Source organism: Mobula birostris, chromosome 11 (genome assembly GCF_030028105.1).
Source record: "Mobula birostris isolate sMobBir1 chromosome 11, sMobBir1.hap1, whole genome shotgun sequence".
Classification (NCBI taxonomy): Eukaryota; Metazoa; Chordata; class Chondrichthyes; order Myliobatiformes; family Myliobatidae; genus Mobula; species Mobula birostris.
This window is the reverse complement of record NC_092380.1, coordinates 13,916,080-13,943,024: the sequence shown is the minus strand read 5'-3', so window position 1 is coordinate 13,943,024 and position 26,945 is coordinate 13,916,080. Positions and strand designations below refer to the sequence as shown.

The 26,945-nt window shown below is 42.3% G+C and overlaps 1 protein-coding gene across 1 annotated transcript in view; it reads right to left on the bottom strand.

Annotated features, from left to right (window-relative positions):
- phf5a (PHD finger protein 5A) overlaps nucleotides 1–26,945 on the bottom strand; it is a 38,650-nt gene that overhangs the window by 4,755 nt on the left and 6,950 nt on the right. Inside the window, exon 2 of the mRNA XM_072271712.1 lies at nucleotides 24,985–25,008. Within this exon, the coding sequence (XP_072127813.1) occupies nucleotides 24,985–25,008 (24 nt within the window). The remainder of the gene's footprint in view (nucleotides 1–24,984; nucleotides 25,009–26,945) is intronic.

The following is a 26,945-nucleotide window of genomic DNA, read 5'->3' as shown; positions in this document are numbered from 1 at the left end:
AAAATAAAATGTTTAAAACCAGAGGCAATCATCTTAAACAAATATATTACAACTGCTTTTGCTACCTTTTCTCAGTAATCCTCTTCCCTTCCCCTTCCCTCAAGTAAATATTCATTTTGATTTTACTGCCAAGACCATTCAAGGAGCACATTCCAACAGCAGGAATTTAAGAGAATACAAATCTACACATTAAATTTGGATACAATGCACCAGCTCTTTTCTCAGGAGCCCAAACCTACAACTCTTTAGGGCCTTATGTTTTTAAGCCAACCTCAATTTATGGGCTCTTAAAAACCCCAATGTTAACCACCACTTGAACTCAGTTTTATTTCATTCTCTACAAACTTGTCACCTTCCTGATTCCAGTGTCTTACCCTTCCCCCAACAGTTGCTTTGTTGTATTGAGAGTTAACAGTCACTGGGCGTTGGGTGCAGAGTGACAGTTGGCAGATTTACTGTCTTTTCCAGTCTCTCACCTGCCTGATTGGACAACTGGTGCCGGGTTTTGCTTCAGGCTGAGTGCGTGCAAGCTGTACAATCATGCAAGAGCAGAAATGCCAAATGAACAGAAAAAAAACAGCTTTTGGGTGACATATCTCTTGCTTTTAGGATATTCTGAAGTAAATCGCAGTCAATGAAATGCCATTGAAATATGATTAGTGTTATACAGACCAGTAAACAAGGGAATCCATTTCCATATGTCAAAGTTCCATAAACAAGTGAAATAAATTACCACCAGCAACACACACACAAAATGCTGGAGGAACTCAGCAGGTCAGGCAGCATCTATGGAAAAGAATAAACAGTGATGTTTCAGGCCAAGACCCTTCATCAGGCCTGATAAATTATCAATTTTTTTTTGATCATATTGAGTTAGAAGGCATCCGTTAGTCTTGTTGAGACCATGGATCTGCACCTGGAAAGTCTTCAATCTCCAGGGCGCAGGCCTGGGCAAGGTTGTATGGAAGACAGGCAGTTGCCCATGCTACAAGTCTCCCCTCTCCACGACACCAATGTTGTCCTAGGGAAGGGCATTGGGACCCATACAGCTTGGCACCAGTGTCGTTGCAGAGCAATGTGTGATTAAGTGCCTTGGTCAAGGACACAACACGTTGCCTCGGGTGGGGCTCGAACTCACCACCTTCAGGTCGCTAGTCCAATGCCTTAACCACTTGGCCACTTGCCCACACTCATATTGAGTAATGTGATCAAAATGGTCACATTTTGGTCATATTATTCTTTCTTTTTGTATTTGCACTGTTTGTTGTCTTTTGCATACTGGTTGAATGCCCAAGTTGGTGCAGTCTTTCACTGATTCTATTATGGATTTATTGAGTATGCCTGCAAAATGAATCTGTGGTGACATATATGTACTTTGATAATAAATGTACTTTGAGCTTAAAGAATGAATCTTTCAGAAATGCCTCTAGGTAATGTTAAAAGATCTTTCATGTTAAAAGGAGACGTATTAATGTAGGACATTTCACAGTCACTTCAGGACATCCCAAATTTCTTTACAAGATAAATACTAATCCATCTAATGAAGGAACCACGCAGCCAGTTTATACACTGCAAGATTCTGCACGTCGTAGGACAAATGCCAATGTGAATACCATGGATAATTTCCTTCGCTCGTCTTCCAGGTAGTGCCGTGGGATGTCTGGCATCCACAAGACAGCAAGCAGGGCCTTGGATCAGGACGTCATCTAAAAGATGCTATTTCTGACAGTGTTGTAGTCCCTCAATATAATGTTAGAGAGATGATGAGGATTTTTGTGCTCATTTTAGAGCTTGAATCCTCACTATGACTGGATCAGCTTATTTCCTGCTGATCCATGGTAAGAAATCATCGGAGAGGCAGAGGAGATCGTTAACATCTCCGCCTCACACAATGCAGCATTGTTAAGGATATCAGGAATGATCGTCAGGCTTGGTTTTATGTTTCCATATTCTGGATTGGACTCTCCATCGCTGGACAAGTAGATGGATGGTGAAAGTAAGCAGATTTTTGCTGGTGATTCTCTATGTGGTGAATTCTCAATCTCACCTGTGCTACCAGTGTATGGTATTGATTGCGTGCCTTAAGTACTAATAGGGTGGAGAAAAAGAATCAAAGCCAGACTAAGATATTTCTGAGTAGCACAGGCCTTGTAGTAAACTATCTGCTGATCTTGCTTCCCTGAAAGTAAAATGATGTATGTTAACAAAGATCAAACTAAGTAATAAGAGTTTCCCGACATTCTGCAAGTTGGCTGGGCAGCACTTTTGAAACTTTGATTAAAAAACACATTACCTCTTCAACAAAGAGGAGTGAAATTTTCCATTACTTCATTCCAAGGATTTCCGCTCCTAGCAGAACTTTGTTCTTTCCATCACCACTGCTGCTGTACAAACACATCACTTCAGAACTCAGGGGTATATCTATACAACAGAAGGGCCTGCTTGCTTTTATGCTAATATTCCATTCAAAATGAACAAGCAGCATTTCAAGGGCATATTTACACAGAAATAGTGACAGGCCAGTTTGCTTTCATGCTTGTATCCCACAAAGAGGGAACATTTCTACTGTGAAGGTACTTATTTCTCAAATATTCCAGACCAAAGCACATCTGTAATACCTTGATCAGAACATTCTGCCAAAGTGGTGCTCCCTGCCTTTGTGTCGAACTGCTTACAATTTTTTTTAAAGCCTCAAAGCCTCTTTCGTTAGCTTTATGTCCCGTACTTCTTATTTTCCCCACCTTCTCTGTGTACTCACAATTTTCAGCCTGTTTTCCCTCTCCCTGCTGATTGTGCAACTGCAGGAGGTTGCTTTTCAGAGAGAGAGATTAAACTGGGGCCCTCTATGCCTGTTCGATGAATGCAAAGATCAAATAGTACTATTCAAAGAAGTAGGGGAGTTGGATGGAATCATGGCCAACTTTCTTCCTTCAACCAAAACAAATTAAATGGTCATTCATCTGATTATGTATGTGGAACGTTGCCAAGAACAAAGTGGTTGTCACAATCATCTGCATAACAGCTCGGAAAGCAATTAACTGACTGCCATGCAGTCGGGGGCATTCTGATGACACAAGTAACACTATACAAGTCCAATTATTTTCTTTTTTCTTTAACATAGTCAGCACTGGAGTGATCAATTTTACAGTGGGGAAGAGGATATCGGGCACAGCATCCTGATCAAAGGGAGACTTGTCAAAATGGATGGAAGCAAGTCAATAAATTAGAAAATTATGGCACTAAATTGCGATAAATCTCTAGGATTAGATAGTTTCTGTCCTCAAGGGTTTTAAAAGTCGAATACAAGAGACCTACAGGTGGTGGGCCTAATAAGTATTTTTTCAAAGTTCCCTTAATTTGAGAACTGCCGCATTATGCTGAAGGGTAGGAAGGAAGAAAGGAAGGAAGCTGAGTTTCACTGAGTTTAAGGCTCCAGAATCAAAGATGGACTGACCAAAGACCCTAGAACTGCTTAGTTTTGAGGGCCAATGAAGCATAAGAGAGACAGAGGGGACAAAGAAGTCAGAGAGAGACAGAGATCCATGTTTGCAGATGACACAAAATCTGGCCATATTGTATGCTGCGTGGACAGAAGCATTAAATTGCAGAGATATTAATAGATTGAGCAACTGGGTAAAATTGTGCCAAATGGTTTTCATCTTAGGCAATATGAGGTCATCCACTTTGGACCAAATAGGAAAGAACACAGGACCGTGAAATGTTGAAAAGCCAGAAGCAGTAGTGACCCAGAGGGAATTGAGAACTTATGTACATAAATTATTAATATATCACAGACAGAAAATAAATAGACTAATGGAATGTTGGCCTTTACATATAGAGGTTTAAACTTAAAGTAATGCTACGGCTATTGAAAGTCCGAGCTAGATCCCATCTGCAGTACCATGAACTGCTCTGGATACTGTGCAAATGGATCTTTAACTTCCTCTTCAGGAGACCACAGTCAGTGCAGATTGTAAATAACATCTCCTCATCCTCAACACAAGTGCATCACAAGGAAACATGCTTAGCCCACTGCTCTACTCCATCTACACACGATTGTGTAGCTAGGCATAGCTCAAATGCCATCTACAAATATACCAATGACACTATTGTTGTTGGCGGAATCTCAGATGGCAACGAGGCAGTGTACAGGAGAGAGGTAGACCAACTGGGTGTGTTGCAACAACAACCTTGCACTCAACGTCAGCAAGGAAATGATTGCGGACTTGGGAGGCAAAGTCGGAAGAACACACAGCAAACCTCATTGAAGGGTCGTGGTAGACAGCTTCAAGTTCCTGGGTGTTAACATCTCAGCTACCCTGTGCATTGATGTAATCACAAAGAAGCCATGCTACACTTCATTAGGAGTTTGAGGAGATTTGGTACATCACTAAAGACTCCAATGTGCAGGATTGAAAGCGGCTGTGGAGGCTCCACCAAGGGCACAAACATCCCCACCATCGAGGGCTTCTTCAAACTGTGGTGCTTCAAAAAGGTGGCATCCATCAGGGACCCTTATTATCCAGATCATACGCTCATCTCATTACTACCATTAAGGAGAGGTATAGGACCCTAAAGATTCATACTCAACATTCCAGGAACAGCTCCTTCCCATCTGAACAGTCCATGAATGCTACCTTGCCATTTCTCTTTCGCACTATTTATTTACTTATTCTTTGTAACTTACAATGATTTTTATGTCTTACACTGTATTGCTGGTACAAAAGAACAAACTTCACAACATAAGTCAGTAATATCAAACCTGATTCTGATTCTGAATGCACAAAAGTGAATCTTTTGCATAAGGGACCGCTGCAAAGAGAGAAGAGCTTTGAGCTTGACCACTAGAACAAGACTTGGCAGAAAGGAGGAGAAAACACAGACACTTCACACATCAGCAAGGATGCATGGGCTACAACTAAGAAATGGCAACAATCTTCAAAATATAGAACACTATAATCTATGGCTGTCCATGACTGCTTAAAAATGGCAACTGCTTAGACAAAAAGAGAAAATTGCAATGGACGAAGTTTAAATATGAATTTCCCAGACTAATTTGCAACAGCTGAAATGGAAAATGCCATCAACTACATGGAGGTCACAGTGTTCAACAGCCCATGCACTGAACAGAAAAGGAAAATTATGGCAATAGAGCCATAGAGTTCAAAAGCATTAAGTATTAAAGGAGGCTTTTCAGCCAATGGCACCTCTGCCAACTACCAAAGTGACTCATGAGCTCCATCCCATAGTCCTTTTCCCATAGGCTTACAAATCTTACTTCTTCATATAGTTATCCAATTCCTTCCTGAAGGTCCCAATGGAATCTGTCTCCACTACAGCTACAAAATGACACTGCAGGTTCCAGCAACTTACGGTAGTCCCTTGCCCCAAGAACAATTTTCCTCCCAATTCACAGCATTGCTAAGTGTTCTGTCATCCATAAAATTAGGAATTGTAACTCCTACCACAAATTTGAATTGACTTTATTTCTTACATCTTTCATATACGAGTAAAAATCTTTACGTTCCATCTCCATAAATCTATAATAATTTATAGTAATTTATAAAAAATAGTATGTACAACAGGCACTTGCTTCAGCATGAATTAGTCAGTCTGATGGCCTGGTGGAAGAAGGTGTCTCAGAGCCAGTTGGTCCTGGCTTTTATGCTGCGGTACCGTTTCCCGGATGGTAGCAGCTGGGAACAGTTTGTGGTTGGGGTGACTCGGATCCCCAATGATCCTTCAGGCCCTTTTTACACACTTGTGTTTTGTAAATGTCCTGAATAGTGGGAAGTTCACTAAACTAAAGCAAAAAGAAAGCCATGGCTTCTAAAATCTACCCTGGGAAATGCTGCTATTCACCTCTGACAAGTCTGAACGATCATACACCATGACCCTTAGAAACCATAGAAACTACAGCACAGAAACAGGCCTTTTGGCCCTTCTAGGCTGTGCCGAACCATTTTCTGCCTAGTCCCACTGACCTGCACACAGACCATATCCTTCCATACATCTCCCATCCATGTATCTGTCCAATTTATTCTTAAATGTTAAAAAAGAACCCGCATTTACCACCTCGTCTGGCAGCTCATTCCATACTCCCACCACTCTGTGTGAAGAAGCCCCCCCCCTGCAATGTTCCCTTTAAACTTTTCCCCCCTCACCCTTAACCCATGTCCTCTGGTTTTTTTCTCCCCTTGCCTCAGTGGAAAAAGCCTGCTTGCATTATCATCATAATCTTATATACCTCTATCAAATCTCCCCTCATTCTTCTACGCTCCAGGGAATAAAGTCCTAACCTATTCAACCTTTCTCTGTAACTGAGTTTCTCAAGTCCCGGCAACATCCTTGTAAACCTTCTCTGCACTCTTTCAACCTTATTTATATCCTTCCTGTAATTTGGTGACCAAAACTGAACACAATACTCCAGATTTGGCCTCACCAATGCCTTATACGACCTCATCATAACATTCCAGCTCTTATACTCAATACTTTGATTAATAAAGGCCAATGTACCAAAAGCTCTCTTTACAACCCTATCTACCTGTGACGCCACTTTTAGGGAATTTTGTATCTGTATTCCCAGATCCCTCTGTTCCACTGCACTCCTCAGTGCCTTACCATTAACCCTGTATGTTCTACCTTGGTTTGTCCTTCCAATGTGCAATACCTCACACTTGTCTGTATTAAACTCCATCTGCCATTTTTCAGCCCATTTTTCCAGCTGGTCCAAATCCCTCTGCAGGCTCTGAAAACCTTCCTCACTGTCTACTACACCTCCAATCTTTGTATCATCAGCAAATTTGCTGATCCAATTTACCACATTATCATCCAGATCATTGATATAGATGACAAATAACAACGGACCCAGCACTGATCCCTGTGGCACACCACTAGTCACAGGCCTCCACTCGGAGAAGCAATTCTCTACTACCACTCTTTGCTTCTTCCATTGAGCCAATGTCTAATCCAATTTACCACCTCTCCATGTATACCTAGCGACTGAATTTTCCTAACTAACCTCCCATGCGGGACCTTGTCAAAGGCCTTACTGAAGTCCACGTAGACAATATCCACTGCCTTCCCTTCATCCACTTTCCTGGTAACCTCCTCGAAAACTCCAATAGATTGGTCAAACATGACCTACCATGCATAAAGCCATGTTGACTCTCCCTAATAAGTCCCTGTCTATTCAAATGCTTGTAGATTCTGTCTCTTAGTACCCCTCCAATAATTTACCTACTACCGACGTTAAACTTAATGGCCTATAATTTCCCGGATTACTTTTCGACCCTTTGTTAAAACAACGGAACAACATGAGCCACTCTCCAATCCTCCGGCACCTCACCTGTAGACAGCGACATTTTAAATATTTCTGCCAGGGCCCCTGCAATTTCAACACTAGTCTCCTTCAAGGTCCGAGGGAACACCCTGTCAGGTCCTGGGGATTTATCCACTTTAATTTTCCTCAAGACAGCAAGGACCTCCTCCTTTTCGATCTGTACAGGTTCCATGATCTCACTACTTGTTTCCCTTAATTCCATAGACTTCATGCCAGTTTCCTTAGTAAATACAGACACAAAAAACCTATTTAAGATCTCCCCTATTTCCTTTGGTTCCGCACATAGCCGACCACTCTGATCTTCAAGAGGACCAATTCTGTCCCTTACAATCCTTTTGCTCTTAATATACCTGTAAAAGCTCTTTGGATTATCCTTCACTATGACTGCCAAGGCAACCTCATGTCTTCTTTTAGCCCTCCTGATTTCTTTCTTAAGTATTTTCTTACACTTCTTATACTCAAGCACCTTATTTACTCCCTGTTTCCTATACATGTCATACAACTCCCTCTTCTTCTTTATCATCAGAGTTGCAATATCCCTTGAGAACCAAGGTTCCTTATTCCTATTCACTTTGCCTTTAATCCTGACAGGAACATACAAATTCTGCACTCTCAAAATTTCTCTTTTGAAGGCTTCCCACCTACCAATCACATCCTTGCCAGAAAACAACCTATCCCAATCCATGCTTTTTAGATCCTTTCTCATTTCTTCAAATTTGGCCTTCTTCCAGTTAAGAACCTCAACCCTAGGACCAGATCTATCCTTGTCCATGATCAAGTTGAAACTAATGGTGTTATGGTCACTGGAACCAAAGTGCTCCCCTACACAGACTTCTGTCACTTGTCCTAACTAGCTTCCTAACAGGAGATCCAATATTGCATCCCCTCTAGTTGGTCCCTCTATATATTGATTTAGAAAACTTTCCTGAACACATTTTACAAACTCTAAACCATCTAGACCCCTAACAGTATGGGAGTCCCAATCAATATATGGAAAATTAAAATCCCCTACCACCACAACTTTATGTTTCCTGCAGTTGCCTGCTATCTCTCTGCAGATTTGCTCTTCCAATTCTCGTTAACTATTGGGTGGTCTGTAACACAGTCCCACTAATGTGGCCATAACTTTCCTGTTTCGCAGCTCCACCCATAAGGACTCAGTAGACAAGTCCTCTAATCTGTCCTGCCTGAGCACTGCTGTAATATTTTCCCTAACAAGCAATGCTACTCCCCCACCTTTCATTCCTCTGCCTCGATCACATCTGAAGCATCGGAACCCTGGAATATTAAGCTGCCAGTCCTGCCCCGCCTGTAGCCAGGCTTCACTAATTGCTATAACGTAGCCAGGTTTCACTAATTGCTATAACCTTCTGTTAAAATCAAATTCATTCACACTATTGCTTACTTACTACCCATTAAGCCGCTGGCATTCAGGGCAGCAATGAAAATCCTCCATCTTTGGTGATGTTCAGGGCTTTCTTCATCATGTCAGTAGCTTCCTCTCAGTTTTCACTACTGTCAGTCATGAAAGTCCCGGGTGGAGACTCAGGAATACCGTCGCACTCAGATGTGGAAGGGTTCTTCATTGCTGTTTCCGTAACAATTTCGTTTGACCAGTCAGGGTTGTTAGCCCTGAGCTGAACCCTTGAACCTGGAGGACCAGTGAACCACTCTTAGTGTGGCCTCTACCCTTTGACCTGTTTGACTCTACCAAGAGCCAAAGCATAAAGCCCTGACTCCAGCCAACATTGCTCTCTGGGTCAATGAGGCACGCAAGCCTCCCAACGAGGACAAGATTGTGGTCCCCTTGGAGGAGGCAAATCATTAATGCCCCTTTTATTCTACATAGCTCAACTCCACTGATAAGCCTTTATATGGCACCTTATGAAAAGTCTTCCAGAAGTACACGTAACTGCATCAGCTGCATTACTCAACAAAATATTCTATCAAATTGGTTAAATATTATCTTTCCTTAGTAAATCTGCATTGGATTCCCTGAATTAATCTGTCGTCCTTCGGCTGCAGTTTTATCTCATCTGAGATCAATGTTTTTAAAAGCCATCCCATGAGAGAGACGAGAGGTAAGTGACCAGTGAAAGTCTGACTGTTTACCCAGGTTCTGGAGTAAAACATACTGTACGTTATTGCACTTCTGAAGCAAGGCAAGAGCTCATCAGCTTCATACAACCTTCAGCTATTTGTTTCTTACTTTGCTATATGGTCAACAGTGGTACAGATTGCAGAACTGTGTCTGTCTCTGCCATTCCTTGGGGTTCATCAGATGCGTGGAGAAAGGGAGCTTGCTCTCCATATTGTATGCCTAGGCTTGTGTATCTAGATGGCGAGAACTCAACATCCATGGTCAACTCTGACTGATGGAGGCCTCACTCACTCAGTGGTGCAGATAGCAAAGCTGTTACCCTACAGTCCCAACATCCCAGGGTCAGTCCTGACCTCTGATGCTACTTGGGTGGAGTCTGCACGTTCTCCTACGACGACATGGGTTTTCCCAAGGTTCTCTGCTTTTCTCCCACATCCAAATACATGCAGGTTCACATTTTAATGGAGCAGGGTAAATTGTCCCCAGTTTCTCTCTATGACTATGTTGAGCTCAGTGGAAGGGACAGCTGTTGCCACTTGCTATGGAACAGACTGTCCCAAGGAAGGTTAGTGCCTCTGCTCCTTAACCTCAACCAGTCCAGTCAAATAGATGTAATTTTATCTACATCAATGACTTGGTGACAGCACGACAAAAAGCTACTTTGCTTGGATCGAGTACGCTGACAGCTGCACTAGGCAGACTGACTGACTGACTACCATCTGCTATTCAACTTCAACAGAATCCAAACAAATTACAGATCACCCTTTTCCTCTCGGCAAATGTGACGCGAATATAAAACCAAGTGTCAGGTGGAAGGGCATCCATCTCAGAGGCAGCAAAACCCCAGTTTACCTCAGATACGGGGCAGCAGGGCAGCATAGTGCTTTACAGTATCAGTGATCCTGCCGCCACCTGTAAGGAGTTTGTACGTTCTCCCCGTGACCGTGTGGGTTTCCTCCGGATGCTCTGGTTTCCTCCCACAGCCCAAAGATGCACACAGTTGGGAAGTTAATTGGTCATTGTAAATTGTCCTGTGATTAGACTAGATTAAATCAGGGGTTGCTGGATGGCGTGGCTTGAAGGGTTGGAAGGGTATATTCTGCATGGTATCTCAATCAGTCAATAAATAAATGAAGTTGGTGTGCACACACCTGTTTTCTCAATACAACTCTTAGAATCAGGAAAAAAAAACTCGAGAGGTTCGCAAGGCTCAAATTGGCGAGCACACCCACCTACCATTAAAACTTCTACTTTTGCCCCACAGTACTGCAATGCGAATCATGCTTGCTTGGTAATGAGAACCCCCAATCCAGAATATTAAAAATAATCTATCTAGTGCCAGACCACAGTGGCAGCATGGTGGTTTGCCTTAAGCTAATTAATGTCCATGGTTCACAGATCCTCTTTGGAATACCACCAGCAGACAAGGAGAAAATAAACGTCAGAGATTCCAAACACCTCCACATTGCTGAAAAAAAAGCCAAGCAGGAGCTCCTTCATAATAATCTAAATTGGTAAGCACAACGCTTTACAATACAGGAGACCTGGGTTCATTTCACTCGTGATTAGGCTAGGATTAAATCAGAAGATTACTGGGCAGCTAGGCTCGAAGGGCCTGAAAGGGCTACTCTGCATTGTATCTCAATAAATTAAAAAACATAAATGGGCAGCACTACTGCTGCTACTGCCTGTAATGACCTTGTGATAGGCTCGTTTTTGACGTACTCTGTGAATGTGGGTTGGGGGAGTGGACAAAGAGATGTGTCAGCCCAGATATATGAGCATCTGAGCAGCTTGCTGCAGGAACAAAGAAGAAACAGGTCACCTGGAAAGTGAGGAACTGTCTCTATCCAAGCTATATAGAAAAGGATCAACGGGATGAAATGGGGATATGCTATTGTACCCTAGCGCTGTGACTGCAGAAAGGAGCAAGCAACATTCGCTGATTTTCAAATGTATGACGATGGGCAATGCACAGCTTGGAATTTTGCCAAGGTCACTTTGAGAGTTGTGCAATGTGCCCAACAAGATCGAGGAATAAGTGGATGGACACACGAAGGAGGGGTTCCTGAGACTTATTGGAATATCACCTCTATCACAAGGATTAAATTATGGAGACCGATTAACAAACTACAATTGAAATGACTAATTATGATTCAAATAAAGTTGTCAAGATATAAAAGAGATCGGACAGTATTCACATACACAGATTTTTTTTCCCTCTTTCAAGCAGAATTGGGCCATTTGGCCCATTGATTCTGCTCCACTATTTCATTGTGGCTGATCCATTTTTTCCTCTCAGCCCCAATCTCCTGTCTTCTCCCCCTATCCCTTCATGCCCTAAACAATCAAAAATCTATCAAACTCTGCCGTAAATATAAGTAAAGACTTGGCCTCCACAGCCACCCGTGGCAAAGAATTTCACAGATTCACTCCTCTCTTGCTAAGGAAATCCTTCCTCATCTCCATTCTAAAAGGATGCTCCTCTATTCTGAGGTTGTGCCTTCTGGTCTTAGATTTTCCCACCACAGGAAACATCCCCTTCATATTTTTATGCAGTAAATTGGTTACTTTGAGTTCTTGTTATAGATTGTCATGAAAGCAAAAGACTCCAGCCAATGGATGCTTCTGAACATTTCTCTTTCATTTTGAAGAAACAGTCATCTGACTCGGGTACCACCAGAACTCCCTTCAGATAATACAAAACAGGAATGACGGAACAGGTAAATGTGAGGACACGTGATGACCTGCATCCAATTTTTTTCCTTTGCTTGTAAACCTGCATTTGCTGCAAGCAAATGCGAGCAGGAAACAGCTCTCAGGAAGGTTAACTGCTCTTGCGCTCATCCATAGGTTACTGCAGACCAGTTCTGCTCCATTACACACAAATTGCTGCAAAAGAAAAATTAGATCTACCATTTTTTTCCTAATTCACATAGAAATGCTTGAGTTTTCCCTGCACCAGTCACAAGCACAACAGTTAAATATAGATAAAAATGAAAATATAGATAACACTCCAGTAGATACTTAGAGGTGAATGCAGTGTGGCAGTGCCTTTTACAAAATTAATAATGACCTTGAGTTTTCAAGGCAGTACCTGCTAGCCTAAATTAATATTTTGACAGGTCAGAGGTTGCAGCTGAAGATGAAGGGGAAGCCAAAACGCCAATGGAAGATAAAAGAAATGCAGAGGAACTGCTAACCTGTCATCTCACTGAGGTCAGCTCTTTCCTTTTGCTCCTATCAAACAAAAAGCTTGTTTGTATCCTCTGCCTGGGAGATTTGTGCTTATAGCCTGGATTCCCATGGTGCACATACTCTGGTGTCAGGCAGACTAGGTGCCAACCAATGCCAAAGCTCATTTATAAAAGGAACATTTACTCAGGGACAAGTTCAATCCTTGCGGATTTGTGTTTCAAACGTGGAATGCAGCCCAGTTTTTTTCCACAAAGTCAGCCTAAGCCTCAATGGGATCTTTACAGAGAAATGGTAATCTTGCTGGCTCTGGTACAGGGAGCAGTGAATTGAGTTTTCTGTGTAGTAATTACATGATGGAACTTAGAAAAATAAGAACATTGCCGGCTTGAATAAACTTTTGTTTGCATTCATTAAGCTCCAGCGACTTGCAATACTTCACCCAAATGAGACACCTTGGTCCAAATTTGAATTGTTCCTCTCCCTCGCTGCTCAATAAGGAAGCTGGAACACTTACCCGCCATTAAACATTCAAATACAGAAAAGCTAAAGCAAGTTGCCAGCTTTTGATAATGCTTAAAAGGGAGGGGAGAGCTGGCAGCTGTGAAGGAAGGAAGGACAAAGTTGTACGGCGGCTTTCATATCCGCATCATGTGCTCTGACAACTACGCAGGCAATAAATTACTTCTAAAATATGTTGACTCCTGCACTATAGGCAATCGGAGCAAGTAATTTGTTCAAAGCAAGGTTCTACAAATAGTCTCCAGATGAATGACCTGTAAATTTGTGTTTCTTTAGTGGTATTGGTTAAGGCATAAATGTGGGGCCACAGACACCAGAAGAAACCTCCTGCGATTCTGTGAACAGTGCCAAGAGATCTTTCTCAGCAATCTGTGGGGATGAATGGGACCTCTGTTCAATGTTCCACCTTACGAAAAGACAGCATTTCCTACAGTCCAGTACTCACTCAAGAATTAGCCAAGAAATATCTAAACACACAGTCCCTTTAAATATTGTGTTACATTATAAGATTAATGTAGTCTTACATTATAAGACCACTAGGATAAAGTTAGCAAACAAGAAGTGCCCAGAATATTGATCGCCCTTTCTAAAAGAGAAAATTCATAGAATTAAAATACTTATGTTAATGAACTGAGATGGTGGATTGTATAATAACTTGAATCATTGAAGTAATGGGGAGAGAAAATTGAAATAATCATCTAGTCTTGGCTCTCAATTTAAAAGATGATCTATTGACTTCTGCTCACTATAGGACTGGGAATTCAGCACTGGTGTAATGACTTTCTCAACTCAGAGGTGCATACTTGTGAAGTAGAGCACTGGACGAGGCATCTGAAGGCAGCCAGTGCATCCCAGTTATTGCTTTCCAAACAAAAAACTGACCTGACACAAAAGAAAATTAAACCTCGTGACAAATACCAAAACAGATTGCAATAACTTCAAACGTACAGCTAAAAAGTTCTTCAGAAATAACATCTCTGCTGTAATGACAAAACATGCTCCTTCACACAGCAAAATATGAAAAGCAGATTTTTAAAAAAAAATTTTGCTGGCGGGATAGATGCTCGACGCAGGGGTAGGTAATGTGATAATTTCCTTGCTCTTCTCCAATGGCATCATAGAATCTTTTACAGACACCTAAGGAGTTGGGCATCTGATTTATTGCTATATCTGAAGGATGGGGCTTACTTACGAGGGTAACGCAAGAACAGGAACAATAGAGCTTGATGAACAGCTTCTCTATTTTGTCAACTTATGGTAGAAGCACTGGAAATGCTCCTGGTTTTTTTTAAAGCAGAAAAGAGCTGTGAAATGTGGCAACCAATATTAAAATAACATCACATTAACTGTGTAAATTTAATGCTGTTATGTGGAATTTAATAAAGTTTCAAGCTTGCTGGAGGCATTCAAACACCTTCATTTATATAACACTAATATAATGAAATATCCAAAACACTTTGCAGGAGCATAATAAGATCAGTGAAGCTGATTGGTTTAAGGCCCTTCAGGAAGGACAGACAAAACACAGAACAGTACAGATCAGGAACAGACCCTTCAGCCCAGAACGTTGTGCTGATTGATTAAATACCCTATTTAATTTTGCTGATGACACCACTGTTGTTGGCCAAATCAAAGGTGATGACAAACTTTCTTAGAAGTTTGTGTAGATTGGGCACAGTGCACAATGGAAGTAGTTTGTGCACAGTGGAAAGTATCCTAATTGATTGCACCACAACCTGGTATGGAAACACCGAAGTCCTGGAATGGAAAAGTCTACAAAAAAAGTGGTGGATACAGCCCAGTCCATTGCAGGCAAAGTCCTCCCCACCACTGAGCACTTCTACATGGAGTGCTACCACAGGAATGCAGCATCCATCACCAAGGTCCCCCTTCACCTAGGCCATGCTCTTTTCTCACTACTACCATTGGGCAGGAGGTATATCCCGCCACGTTCAGGAACAGTTAGTCCCACAACCATCAGGCGCCTGAACCGGCATGGATAGCTTAACTCACAACTCTGAACTGATTCCACAACCTACAGACTCACTTACAATTTTTTTGTAAATTCTACTCATTTCTTTATTTTCCAAGAAATGTCTGCAAGAAAATGAATCCTAAGGTAGTATATACGTACTTTGATAATAAATTTTACTATGACTAAATTAGTAATTATATGCCTTACAAAACTTACCCTTTCTGCCTATACAATCAACACACATCAAAGTTGCTGGTGAACGCAGGATCTGTAGGAAGAGGTGCAGTCGACGTTTCAGGCCGAGACCCTTCGTCAGGACTGCCGAAGCCTGAAACGTCGACTGCACCTCTTCCTACAGATGCTGCCTGGCCTGCTGCGTTCACCAACAACTTTGATGTGTGCTGCTTGAATTTCCAGCATCTGCAGAATTCTTGTTGTCTGCCTATACAATGTCCATTTCCTGCACATACACATGTTTATCTAAGAATCTCTTGAATGCCTGTCGTATTTGCTTCCACTGCCCTTCCAGGCCGTACAATTCAGCACCCACCACTCTCCATGTAAAATAATTTGCCCTTCTTTGAACTTACTCTTAAATACACTCTCTCTGGTATGTTGCATTTCATCACTAGGAACAAAGATACTGGCTATCTACTCTGTCTATGCCTCTCATAATCTTATAAGCCTCTATCAGATCTCTTCTAAGCCTCTGCCACTCCAAAAGAAAACAACCCAAGTTAGCTCAAACTCTCCATATAGCACATGTTCTCTAATGCAGACAGCATTCTGCTAAACCTCTTCCGCACCACTTCCAAAGCCATGACATTCTTCCTATAATGGGGTGACTAAATGCAATACTCTAGTTGTGGTCTAACTGCAAGGCTTTTGCCATTAACAGTGTACTATCCCAAACAGCAACACCACATTTGGCCAGGTTAAACCCCATCTGCTATTTCTTCTCCCAGATCTGCAACTGATCTAGATATCACTGTATCCTCTGCCAGTCTTCTACGCCAACCACAACGTCACGAGTTTTCATCTCCTCTGCAAACTAATTTATGTTTCCATCCAAGTCATAGCAGTCCCAGTCAGGATCCCTGCAAAACACAGCTAGTCACAGAAGTCCCATTGACCACCACCCTCTGACTTCTATGGACAAGCCAATTCTGAATCCAAACGTCCGATTCACCATGGATCCCATTCATTTTAATATTCTGGACGAGTCTGCCATAAGGATCCTTGTCAAATGACTTATTAAAATTCAGTAGGCAACATCCCCAGTTTTATATTTATCAATCTCCTTCTCACCTCCTTGAAAATGTAATCAAGTTAATAAGAAACAACTTGCCCTGCACAAAGCTGTGTTGACTGTCTCTAATCAGGCCATGGTTTTCCAAATGTTCATAAACCCTATCCCTAAGAATCCTCTCCAGTAACTTCCCTACCACTGATGTGAGACTCGCCTGTCTAATTTCCAAAATTATCCCTATTTCCCTTCTTGAATACTGGAAAGGAGATCCAAGGAGAAAATTCCAGTCCTCAAAATCTAAATAGCGTTTTAATATCAACTCAAACCATAAAAACCAGTACTTACAGATAGGATGGTACAGGCCAAAGATGTAACAGTTGGTAAGTTGATCGGTCATTGTAAATTGTGGGATTGCTGGAAGGGCCTATTCTGTGCTGTATCTCAATAAATAATAAATATTGGTACAGACAGCATATTGTCCTTCCATTTATGAAGTATGCAGTATGCAGCATGAGTGCTTATAAGTTGGTTCCTCATAAATAAAACAATTGATGTCATTCAGAAGCAATATTAAACATTTCATACCTGTATACATTTCCTAATACTCTCCATTTTAAATCCGTGCCAGGACTCCGTTAGGTGAAGTTAACTCATTATGGAGTTTCTGCAGTGCTACAGTTCATCAGGACGCATCATTCCACTAACAGATAATTTCTTTTGTACATGTGGACATAAGCATTGAAAGGCACTACATAAGATTCAAGTTACAGACCCTACAACGTGAGGCATCTACTACTATTTTCTACTGTGTCATTCCTTCACAATACTAACTCTCCCTCTTCCAGACATTACAATTTTAGGGAGTGGCCCATAACACTTCTGTGGGTTAGGCACTTTGGTGGTGGGCTCCTGGCCACAGTGCTGGATCAGGCTGAAGACTGGGGCTTTTCCTCTCCCAGCCCAGCTGTCAGAGAGAGCAGAGCAGTCACTTCCTGGCCATCGATACAGAATGTTACCTCTCTCACTTATTGAAGCTTAATGGCCAACAGCTGAGGAAAAACTGCAGCTGGTTTTCACTAAAAGCTGTAAGAGAACACCATTGTTAGCAAGAGTGACATATTTTAAAGGAAAAAGTGTATAACCAGCTTAATTTGTTTGCTGACTTCCATGGCCTAAAATTATTATTATTTCTTCACAATTTGTGTCATCACATTATTTAGATAGGGTTTTAGAAACACAGAAGCAATAATAAATTGCACTCTGGTTAGGTCACTCGTCTGAATACCACTGGTACCATGTAACCCAGTACTACCTGTCGCATAGTCGGGTGGTCAACGACTAAACCGGCTCCCCCACCAGGCTTGCCTGGTGAGGAGGGTGGCTAGACATCCTGCAGGACGAAAAACAAGACCTGTCAAATGGCGGATGAACCCTCTTGTAGGGTCAACGGCCATCTAGCAAACATGTGCCGTGAAACGTGGAAAGGGCACCCCTCGCATCGAAGCTTGGTCTGGCCATTCGCTGCAACAGGACTTCCCCCGGCTGTATTGGACCCCACCAAGCCACTGGATCCGGGATGGGATGTCGAGAGGGTGGGTCTGGACTTGTGCAACCCCCTACTCACCTAAAATCCATTCACACACATGCTGTTCCTTTCTGAGGAGTGCGGTACCCCACTAACTGACTGAAAGGAACCATCATCATCCAGGGGGAGGGGGAGGGGAAGAGAAATGCATACCTGCGTTATCTGACAACTGCACTTGGATTGACTCCTACCTGAGATTGATTGGTGTATTAAATAAATCCAATTACAAGGCTGTAGTTATCTTTCCTATTCATGCTGACTGGATTTATAGAACACTAACTCATTAACACAAACCCAGATGAAACATGTATACTGATAAGAGAACAGGCAGTAGAGGTGGGCAGGTTTTGGCCCTGTCCCTCCGTGATTCAATAATGTGACAACTGGCAAGACTCAGCTGTACAGAATGATCACACTTCAGTGATCTCCCAGAAGGCTGCTACCACCTGTGGAAGCGCTTTTGGCAAGAGGCAAAGACTTAGTAGTCAGGTAACTATTTCAGTGAAATGCAATGGAGGACTTATCTCCAAAGACAGATGAGCATTTGTGTAGCACTATAGAGTACTTCTCAAAAACTCCTCACAGTACCATGCAGCAAATTACTTACAAACCCAGTCACTACTACGCATGCAAAACGCAGCAATCACTGAGCAGAGAAGACTTAATAAGTAGTTAATCTGTTTTTGGCAATGTTATTGATGGAATTTAGCCAGGATGCCAATTGAGCACATTGCTCATCCACAAACAATGGCATTAAGTCAACATTTATGTCAAGAAGTGGATCAGGTCATTCAATTTCTGTTAACACCTCACATGAAGGACAGCACCTCCAAGAGTTCAAATGAAGTACTGCAGAAAGACATACTCCGGACTGACAACCTGACTCAAAGCTTAAAAGTGCCACATCCATTCACTCAGTTTACAGCTGAGTTTGTATCAGTCATAGATAAGCACAGCCCGTGCCAAACCATTTAAACTGTCTACTCCCATCGACCTGCACCGGGACCACAGCCCTCCATTCCCCTACCACCCATGTACCACTCCAAACTTCTCTTAAATGTATCCCACTCACATCCCTGGAACCTACCTCACCACTAATCCTATCAATCTTGGACTGAATGTGATCCCCACTCATCTTAGATCATATTTGTAATGCCCCGATTCAGACTTGAAGGTCACATCTGTCCCACAGTTAGCAGCCTTTTGGTATGTGTCCTGGGTGGGTTGGAGAATTAAAATCTTTCGTCAGCTTTAAGCTGAAGGTAAGCATTGCATTGATCGTGGACTGCATAAGGAAGAGTGAACTAGAGGGAACAGCAAAAGGGGAAGGGAGATGTGCCTGGCGGTGGTACTGCCTAAAATTTGGTAGAAATTTAAAAAAAGGTAATCCAGAAAGTGGGATCTAGAAGCTGAAGGGGAACCTAATTGTTGCTCTGGTTGTGATGAGCAGCAAGATCGGAAATGTGAAGTGAAACAACAGATGAAACGCCTGCTGACTAAGGTGGAGGAAAAACCAACATGGTAAATAAAAGCTCATACCCACAGGCGGGGAAAGTATCAAACATCAGAACAGATCTGATAGTGCGAGAGAATATGGCTGAATGGAGCCCTCAAAGAAAGCAGGTAGGAGGTGCAGGCAAGGTTAAACTCCCGGTCAAGATGACACTGAACTACAATTTCATGGCTCAGACTTGGGTTTGTGGGGATGAATTTGGAAACAGATGGGGTTGTTAGAGGTCTGGGGCAGTAATGAAAGGAGCTTGAGTCCTGATCGAAGAATTCTCTGTTGAATGCCGGTGACGCCAGAAGTCATGTGGCAGGTGCTCAGGAGACCAGTGATCCCCAGTATGGAGACTAGTCCCGGGTTGGAAGTCTGTATGAGTGGCTATGGGTATGGGTAAGAGTCACGAGGGCCGGTGAACCCCAGGCCATTGGGATCAGAGGTCCAGAAATCAAGGCACAAAGATCAAACCTGGCAAAGTCTGAAAGTTGAAGACCAAAGGTAGGGGCCTGATGGAGTCACAAAGACTCAGGTCACTGGGGTCAAAGGTGAGTGCGAGTCTGGAAGTCAAAGCCCAAAGGTCAATCCCATGATTAGGGTCCTCAGGTGAAGTTTGAAGTTGGAGGGCTGAAGACTGCGAGTCCTAGAATCTGACAAGGACTAGAGGCCCGGAGATGGCCTGTCCTGGGGTTAGCACCCTGTCTGGGTGGGAGGGATGGGAAATGTGTTTGTCTTGCTGTTGTTGGTGAACTGCCAGAATCAGGTTTAATATCACCAACATATGTCGTGAAATTTGCTGTCTTTGTGGCAGCAGCACAATGCAATACATAATAATAGAGAAAAACATGAATTATGGTATAGTAAATTAAATAGTGGAAAATAAAAAGTAGTAGTGAGGTAGTGTTCATGGGTTCAATGTTCAGTCGGAAATCGCATGTTCCTGAATCGTTGAGCGTCTCCCCTCAGGTTCCTGTGCCTCATTCCTGATTGTAGCAATGAGAACAGGGCATGTCCTGGATACTGGAGTTCCTCATGATGGATGCTGCCTTTTTGAGGCTTCACTCCTTCAAGATGTCCTGGATACTATGGACGCTAGTGCCCAAGATGGAGCTGACCAAGTTTATAACTCTCTGCAGCTTACTTCAATCCTGTGCAGTAGCTCCCCCTATACCAGATGATGATTCAGCCAGTTAGAATGCTCTCCACAGTACATCTGTAGAAGTTTGAGAGTGTTTTTGGTGACTTACCAAATCTCCTCAAACTCCTAATGAAATAAGGGGCCACTGTACCTTCTTGAAACTGCGTCAGTATGGTGTGCCCACATCCTTTGGCCTCAATTTACAGCTGAGTATTCCATTCAAACCCCTTGAACCTACATGATTTGAACCCATATGGCCTCCCATAGCTGTGCCTTTGATTTACAAGAATGTGGGGAGACAAAGAAAAAGTTGTTCAACGTATGACCAAGTTCAGCTAAACCTGGGAGGGTGCTCTTTCGAAGAGAGAGAGATTGGGTCTTTGTTCAAGGAAGAGATAAGGGCCCCCAGGCCATTCAGCTATAGGATAAGGTGTAGAGGGACCAGACATCCATGGTAAAGATTAGTCTATTGAGACTATCAAAATTGCGAACTAGCAAAGTGGCAGAGGGTATCAGAGATGTCACAGTGGTCCTGACAAGTGAAGAAAGAATAGAGCTATAGAGTCACACAGATCCATCACAACAACAGGCCTCTGACCCACTGAATATCTGCCACCCATTTACACTAATTCTACATTAATCTTATTTGTTTTATTCTGTCCACATTTCCATCAACTGGTCCCAGACTCTGCCTTTCACCCACATACTGGCAGGAATTTACAGTGGCTAATTAACCTGCCAATCAGCCCGTCTTCTGGATGTGGGAGGACACCAGAGCGGCTGGAGGCAACCCACACTGACAGAGGGAGAATGTGCAAAGTCCACACAGACAGCATCTGAGGTCAGGATCAAACCTGGGTCTCTGGTGCTGTAAGCAGCAATTCTACAAATCTGTATCACGATCCTACCCTTAAGAGAGTCACAGTAGAAAGAAATATATTCTATGGGTTAAGAATAGGCGTTTATGATGTGTCTACACAAGCAGTCCTCTGCGTGTCGATCCTGGTGAAGAGGTAGGAATAGATGTGCATAATTGGGGAATGAGGCTGGAGGTTATGGAGAGATCTCAACAGGAATATAGGTTAATGACTGTTTAGGAGACACCAATGTTCCATGGCATAATACAACTTACCATCATCTTGATGAGGTTACCCATAAATAGTTTATATCATCGGCTCTGGAAGCATACATACACAAAAAACCTCTTCTGTAACTTATACCAGAATGCCAGCCCGGAGGGTTATCAGTACTGCTTCCCTCCTTCCCATCTCTCATTTATCCTACATATCCTTCATGAGGTATGATGTTGCCCAGTATGGAAGACAGTATTCAATGGGTTTGACCAAAGCTAAAAAAAAAAGGACAACTTCCTCCCCATTGCAACTTGAGATCATGGAAACCACTTCATTAGTCCGTAATGTGCACCTTCGCTCCACTCGCCACAAAAGTCTGGACTTTCTCGTGGCCATCCATTTCAATTCAACTTCCTATTACCATTCTGACAATGTCCATGGCCTCCTCTACTTAAAGGAGCAACACCCCAAATTCTTTCTGGGTAGCCTCCAACCTGATGGCATGAACATCAATTTCTCTAAATTCCTGTAATTACTCTCTCATCCCTCTCTTTTCCATTCCCTATTCTGGCTCCCTTCTTACTCCTTCTCTTCTCCTCTCCTGACAATCACCTCCCTTTGGTGCACCTTCACCTGCTCCCTCTCCCATGGTCAACTGTCTTTTCCTTCTAGATTCCTTCGTCTTCAGCCCTTTACCCTTTCTACCCATCACCTTCAAACTTCTTTCTTTGGCCCAGTCTCACTGCTATCTTATATTCCTCCTCTTCCCCCCACCTTTTATTCTGGCTTCTTCCCCATTCCTTTCCAGTCTTTATGAAGGGTCTTGTTCCAAAATGCCCATTTCCCTCCATTGATGCTCCCTGGCCTGTTGAGTTCCTCCAGCATTGTGTGTGTGTTGCTCTAGATCTCCAGCATCTGCAGAATCTCATGTGTTATGATTAGTCCTTTGAATTCCACAGCAACTTTAAGGGATATATCTGCTTAAACTCCCAAATCCCTTTCTACAATCCCTCTTATCTCATAGTATAGAAACTATGTTGATTTATCACTTCTAGGGAACATTCAGTGGCCTCACAGCTGTAAAAATTTGATGCAGTTTTACCACCCACAGGATCTCTACATTAAACTTATTTGCCTTTGCAACTTTTTGCTCCCATTGACATAACAGATTCCAATGCAATTTTATCCAACTGCTTAATCACAATACAAAAACTGCATCGGATGATAAGGGTTGGAGACACCCAAGTCCCATGAAATTGCAAAATAACTAAGAATGCAGCTTCGTAGACATTTTGAAATACCGGTGATAAATAAATTATCATTGTACAGTTGTTTTTTAAATTTGAAACAATAAATAGTCCAGTCTTGGTCATTATTTTTCTCCTAAAAATGTGGGAACTCGTATATACTTCAAAAACATTAATTGTCATAAACCTAGCCAGTTGCAACTGGCAAGGGAAAGAAATCATTAATCAAAGTCAGCTCTTTACAGATTCAGCTATATTATAAAAAAGGTGTAATTACAACAAGAAGCAAAATCATTGCAATAAGCAACCTTCGTAAGACTTCATTAAAATGGCTAATCAGACACCTAATTGATGTGCTAAACATTTTGGACAGTTTTTTTCATATGCAAAACTTTAACACAGATGGTAAATTGACATCAAAATTATTTAATCTCATTCTTTCAGTTGAAATGTATTTGATGCCAATAATATAGTAATTGACAGCTTTGATATTTTTATTTTAATTGGCAGATGCTGAAGAGTATTGATGGCTCTGGGCCTGTATTCATTGGAATTCAGAAGAACGAAGGGGTGACCTAATTGAAAGGTGAAAGGTCTTGATAAGAGTGGATGTAGAGAGGAGCGGGGGAGTCTTAAGACAAGAGGACACGGCATCAGAATAGAGGGGCATCCTTTTAGAATGGCGATGACGAGGAACTTCTTTAGCCAAGGAGCGGGGAATCATTGCCACAGGAAGCTGTATATTTTATGTATTCTTTATGTATATTTAAGGCAGAGGTTGTTAAGATTCTTGATTGGTCAGGGCATGAAGGGATACAGGGAGGAAGGCAGGAGATTGGGGCTGAGAGTGAAAATGGATCAGCCATGATAAAATGGAGCAGACTCAATGGGCCAAATGGCTTAATTCTGCTTCCATGTCTTATGGTCTTATTATAATGGTTTAGGTGACTCTGACAAAGTCTTCAACCTGAAAGGTTAACTTTGTTTCTCTTCTCCAGATGGTGCCTGACCCTGAGAGTCTTCAGCATTTTCTGTTTCTGAGGAGGTTTTACCTGGAACGTAGAGGACGAAGAGGCAAAGGGAGAAGCCAGCTGGCTCCAAGTGCTATTCTGAGACATTGGGCATAACTGAGAGCACAAAGACTGGTAGGTGGAAGAAGCTCTTGAAGACAGTGAAATAGAACAAAGCTCCAGAGTGCTGAGCGGAATGACTGCAGGCATTTGACTGCTGAAGAAGGGTAAAGATAGATTAGTGAAATGGAAGGGAACACTTGCCCATCTGTTCAAACAAAAGGCAGATGCAGAGGCCAGAGGATAGAAATTAGGATGAAAATTTTAAAAGGAAAAAAGCCGAACCATGAACACAAATGAGAGAAGTAGCAATAGGACATGGGCACTGAATTAGTTGGGGGTTTATGAAGACTCGAGTTCATTTCCCCAAAGATACAAATATCAGTATAGAGAAGGGATGGGCAGCTCAGAACTAGCAGAACACCAAAAGCTGGCACAGTGCTCAAAGGCTGCATGCTTTTTTTGTAAGCTGCAACTTGTGATCATGAGAACTTCAGACATATCACATCAGGCAGGACAAAAGTTTAAAGGTTAAATAGAGGATTAAAAACCAAGATATCAGCACATTTCGCTCTGACAAAGGCAATTTTCCCTACAGCCATGTGATATACAAAAAGACACTGCATTTTTTTCTTAAGGGACTTAAACAAAACTTTCTGGTCATTTACCATACCCTCTTTTATTTAAGTGCAGAGCACAACCCTTTATTCTAAATCAAACTGATCTGCTGCAGCTCAATAGTTGAGTCACCAGTGAGCGTTAAAAACTTTCCAGTAGGTTTATGCCAGTTTGGGGACCTTGAACAGTGGGTTGTACCTTCTGATACTGTTGGAACTTTGCCCTCTACTAGTTTGAAAAATACTTGTAAAAACTATAAAGATCCAGTGAAACTTTACCAAGTTTTCTAATTAGGAAAAAGCATTCAAATAAGCAGTAGACTGCAAAAGAAATGGTTAGGAAAATAATCAAGACAGAAAAATACTTACATTTCTCACACAGTCGCCCAATAGCTGTAAAACAAAAAGAAACCAAGTTAGACTAAAATTGTCAGAGGGTGGCAAATCTGTGGATTTCATTGCCACAGGAAAATATGAAGGTTAGGTCATTGGGTGTACTTAAGGCGAAAGTTGATAGATTCTTGATAAGCCAGGGTGTGAAAGGTTATGGGGACAAGGCAGGAGAATGGGGTTGAGAGGAAAATGGATCAGCCATGATGAAATGGCGGAGCAGACTTGATGGGCACATGGTTTAATTCTGCCCCTATGTTTTATGATTAAAGATTAAAGTCTGCCACGAGCCTTGTGGCCCATCAGGCCAGTGCTTATGCCGGTTTCCGTGGCGTGAAGCAACTGAGAGTACAAGGACCACCCCCTCCCCCCCCCCGGATAGGACGCCAGTCTATCGCGAGATTAACCCCCAGCATTTTTGCCGGTACCCATTCTCAGCTGGGTAGACTGGAGCATTGTGTGGTTAAATGCCTTGCTCAAGGGCACACACGCTGCCCCAGCCGAGGTTCAAACCCACGACCTTCAAATTGCTAGTCCAACGCCCTAACCACTTGGCCACGTGCCACAAATGTTTTATGGTTATTTCCCAAAAAAGATCGTCTTAGTGAGCTCACTGGCTCTCCACTCAGCTTTGGAGGACCTTGACAACAGGCTGCTGTTTATCGATTAAAGCACAGCGTTCAACACCATTATTCCCTCAATGCTAATCAACAAGCTTCAAAGCTGAACCCCTGTACCTCCTTCTGTTTTCTTATTTGGACCCTCAACTTCTTTATCAGAAGACCAGTTGGTGCAGATCGTTGAAAACATCACCTCCTAAAGATTGTGTTTTACTTCACAAAACTTTCTTTTGCCTAACAAAATTCCTCATTGTTACCCCGCTCAGCTGGCATGATGACAACAGAACTGCCGCTCCTAAGAATCCTTTCTGATGCCTGACAAAGGCAGGCATTAGAAAAAGGGAAGCTCTTGTCACCCACTTCACTGGATATTCGCAGGGTGTTTTCTACATGGTCAGCCTGTTACATTTTAGCTGACTGCAAAAATTGTCTGACATTTCAGAATGTATGGTTAATTTGGAAAAGGATGGTCTGTGGGGATGTAAAGGAACTGAAAAGTGAATTTTAGTTTCATAAACCAGCTCAAATGAAATTGGTAGAGCCTGGAAAATCAGCTGAGTCCTTGACAAAACTGAGAGGAAGCTACTGACATGATGAAGGAAGCCCTGAACATCACCAGAAAGGACGACCTTCATTGCTGCCCTAAATGCTAGTGGCGTAACAGGCAGTAAATACACTGGTTCAAATAGTGTCGAGGATAATTATTATTGTCAGCATTCTTTTCACCATCACAAAAAACATTCATTAAATATCACATCCCAGGAAAAACCTTCATGAGAAATAGATGCTATGACTATCTAGCATTTTGAGCTGCTCTGCTTTTCACTACGATCATGGCCAACCTACCTCAGCATTCTTCCCAGTTCTGATTCTAGATCTAATTCCCTTACTGTCCAGAAATTTATCCATCTGATTTGAATGAACTCATTGACTGAACCTTAGTACCTTCATGGGGACAGAATTCCAAAGATTCACCACTCTGAATTTTTCCCTAATCTTGGTACTCTTTATTCTCTAATTATGCTCCCTGGCCTTAAGGCTCCAGTGCCAAGGAAACATCCTCCCTGCATTTAACCTGTCAACTCCTTTAAGAATTTTCTGTATTCCAATGAGGTGTTTTCTCCTCTTCTAACCTCTAGAGAATACAGTGTCAGGCTACTCAATCTCTCCTCACACAGCAAAGTTGTCATCCTTGTAACCAGACTTATGAATTTTTGCAGCATTTTCTCAATGGCAAGGTCATTCTATCTTGGGTAAACCTTACACAATGTTCCACATGCATTCTCACGAAGGCCATTTATTGATGCAATCAAGGCTTAC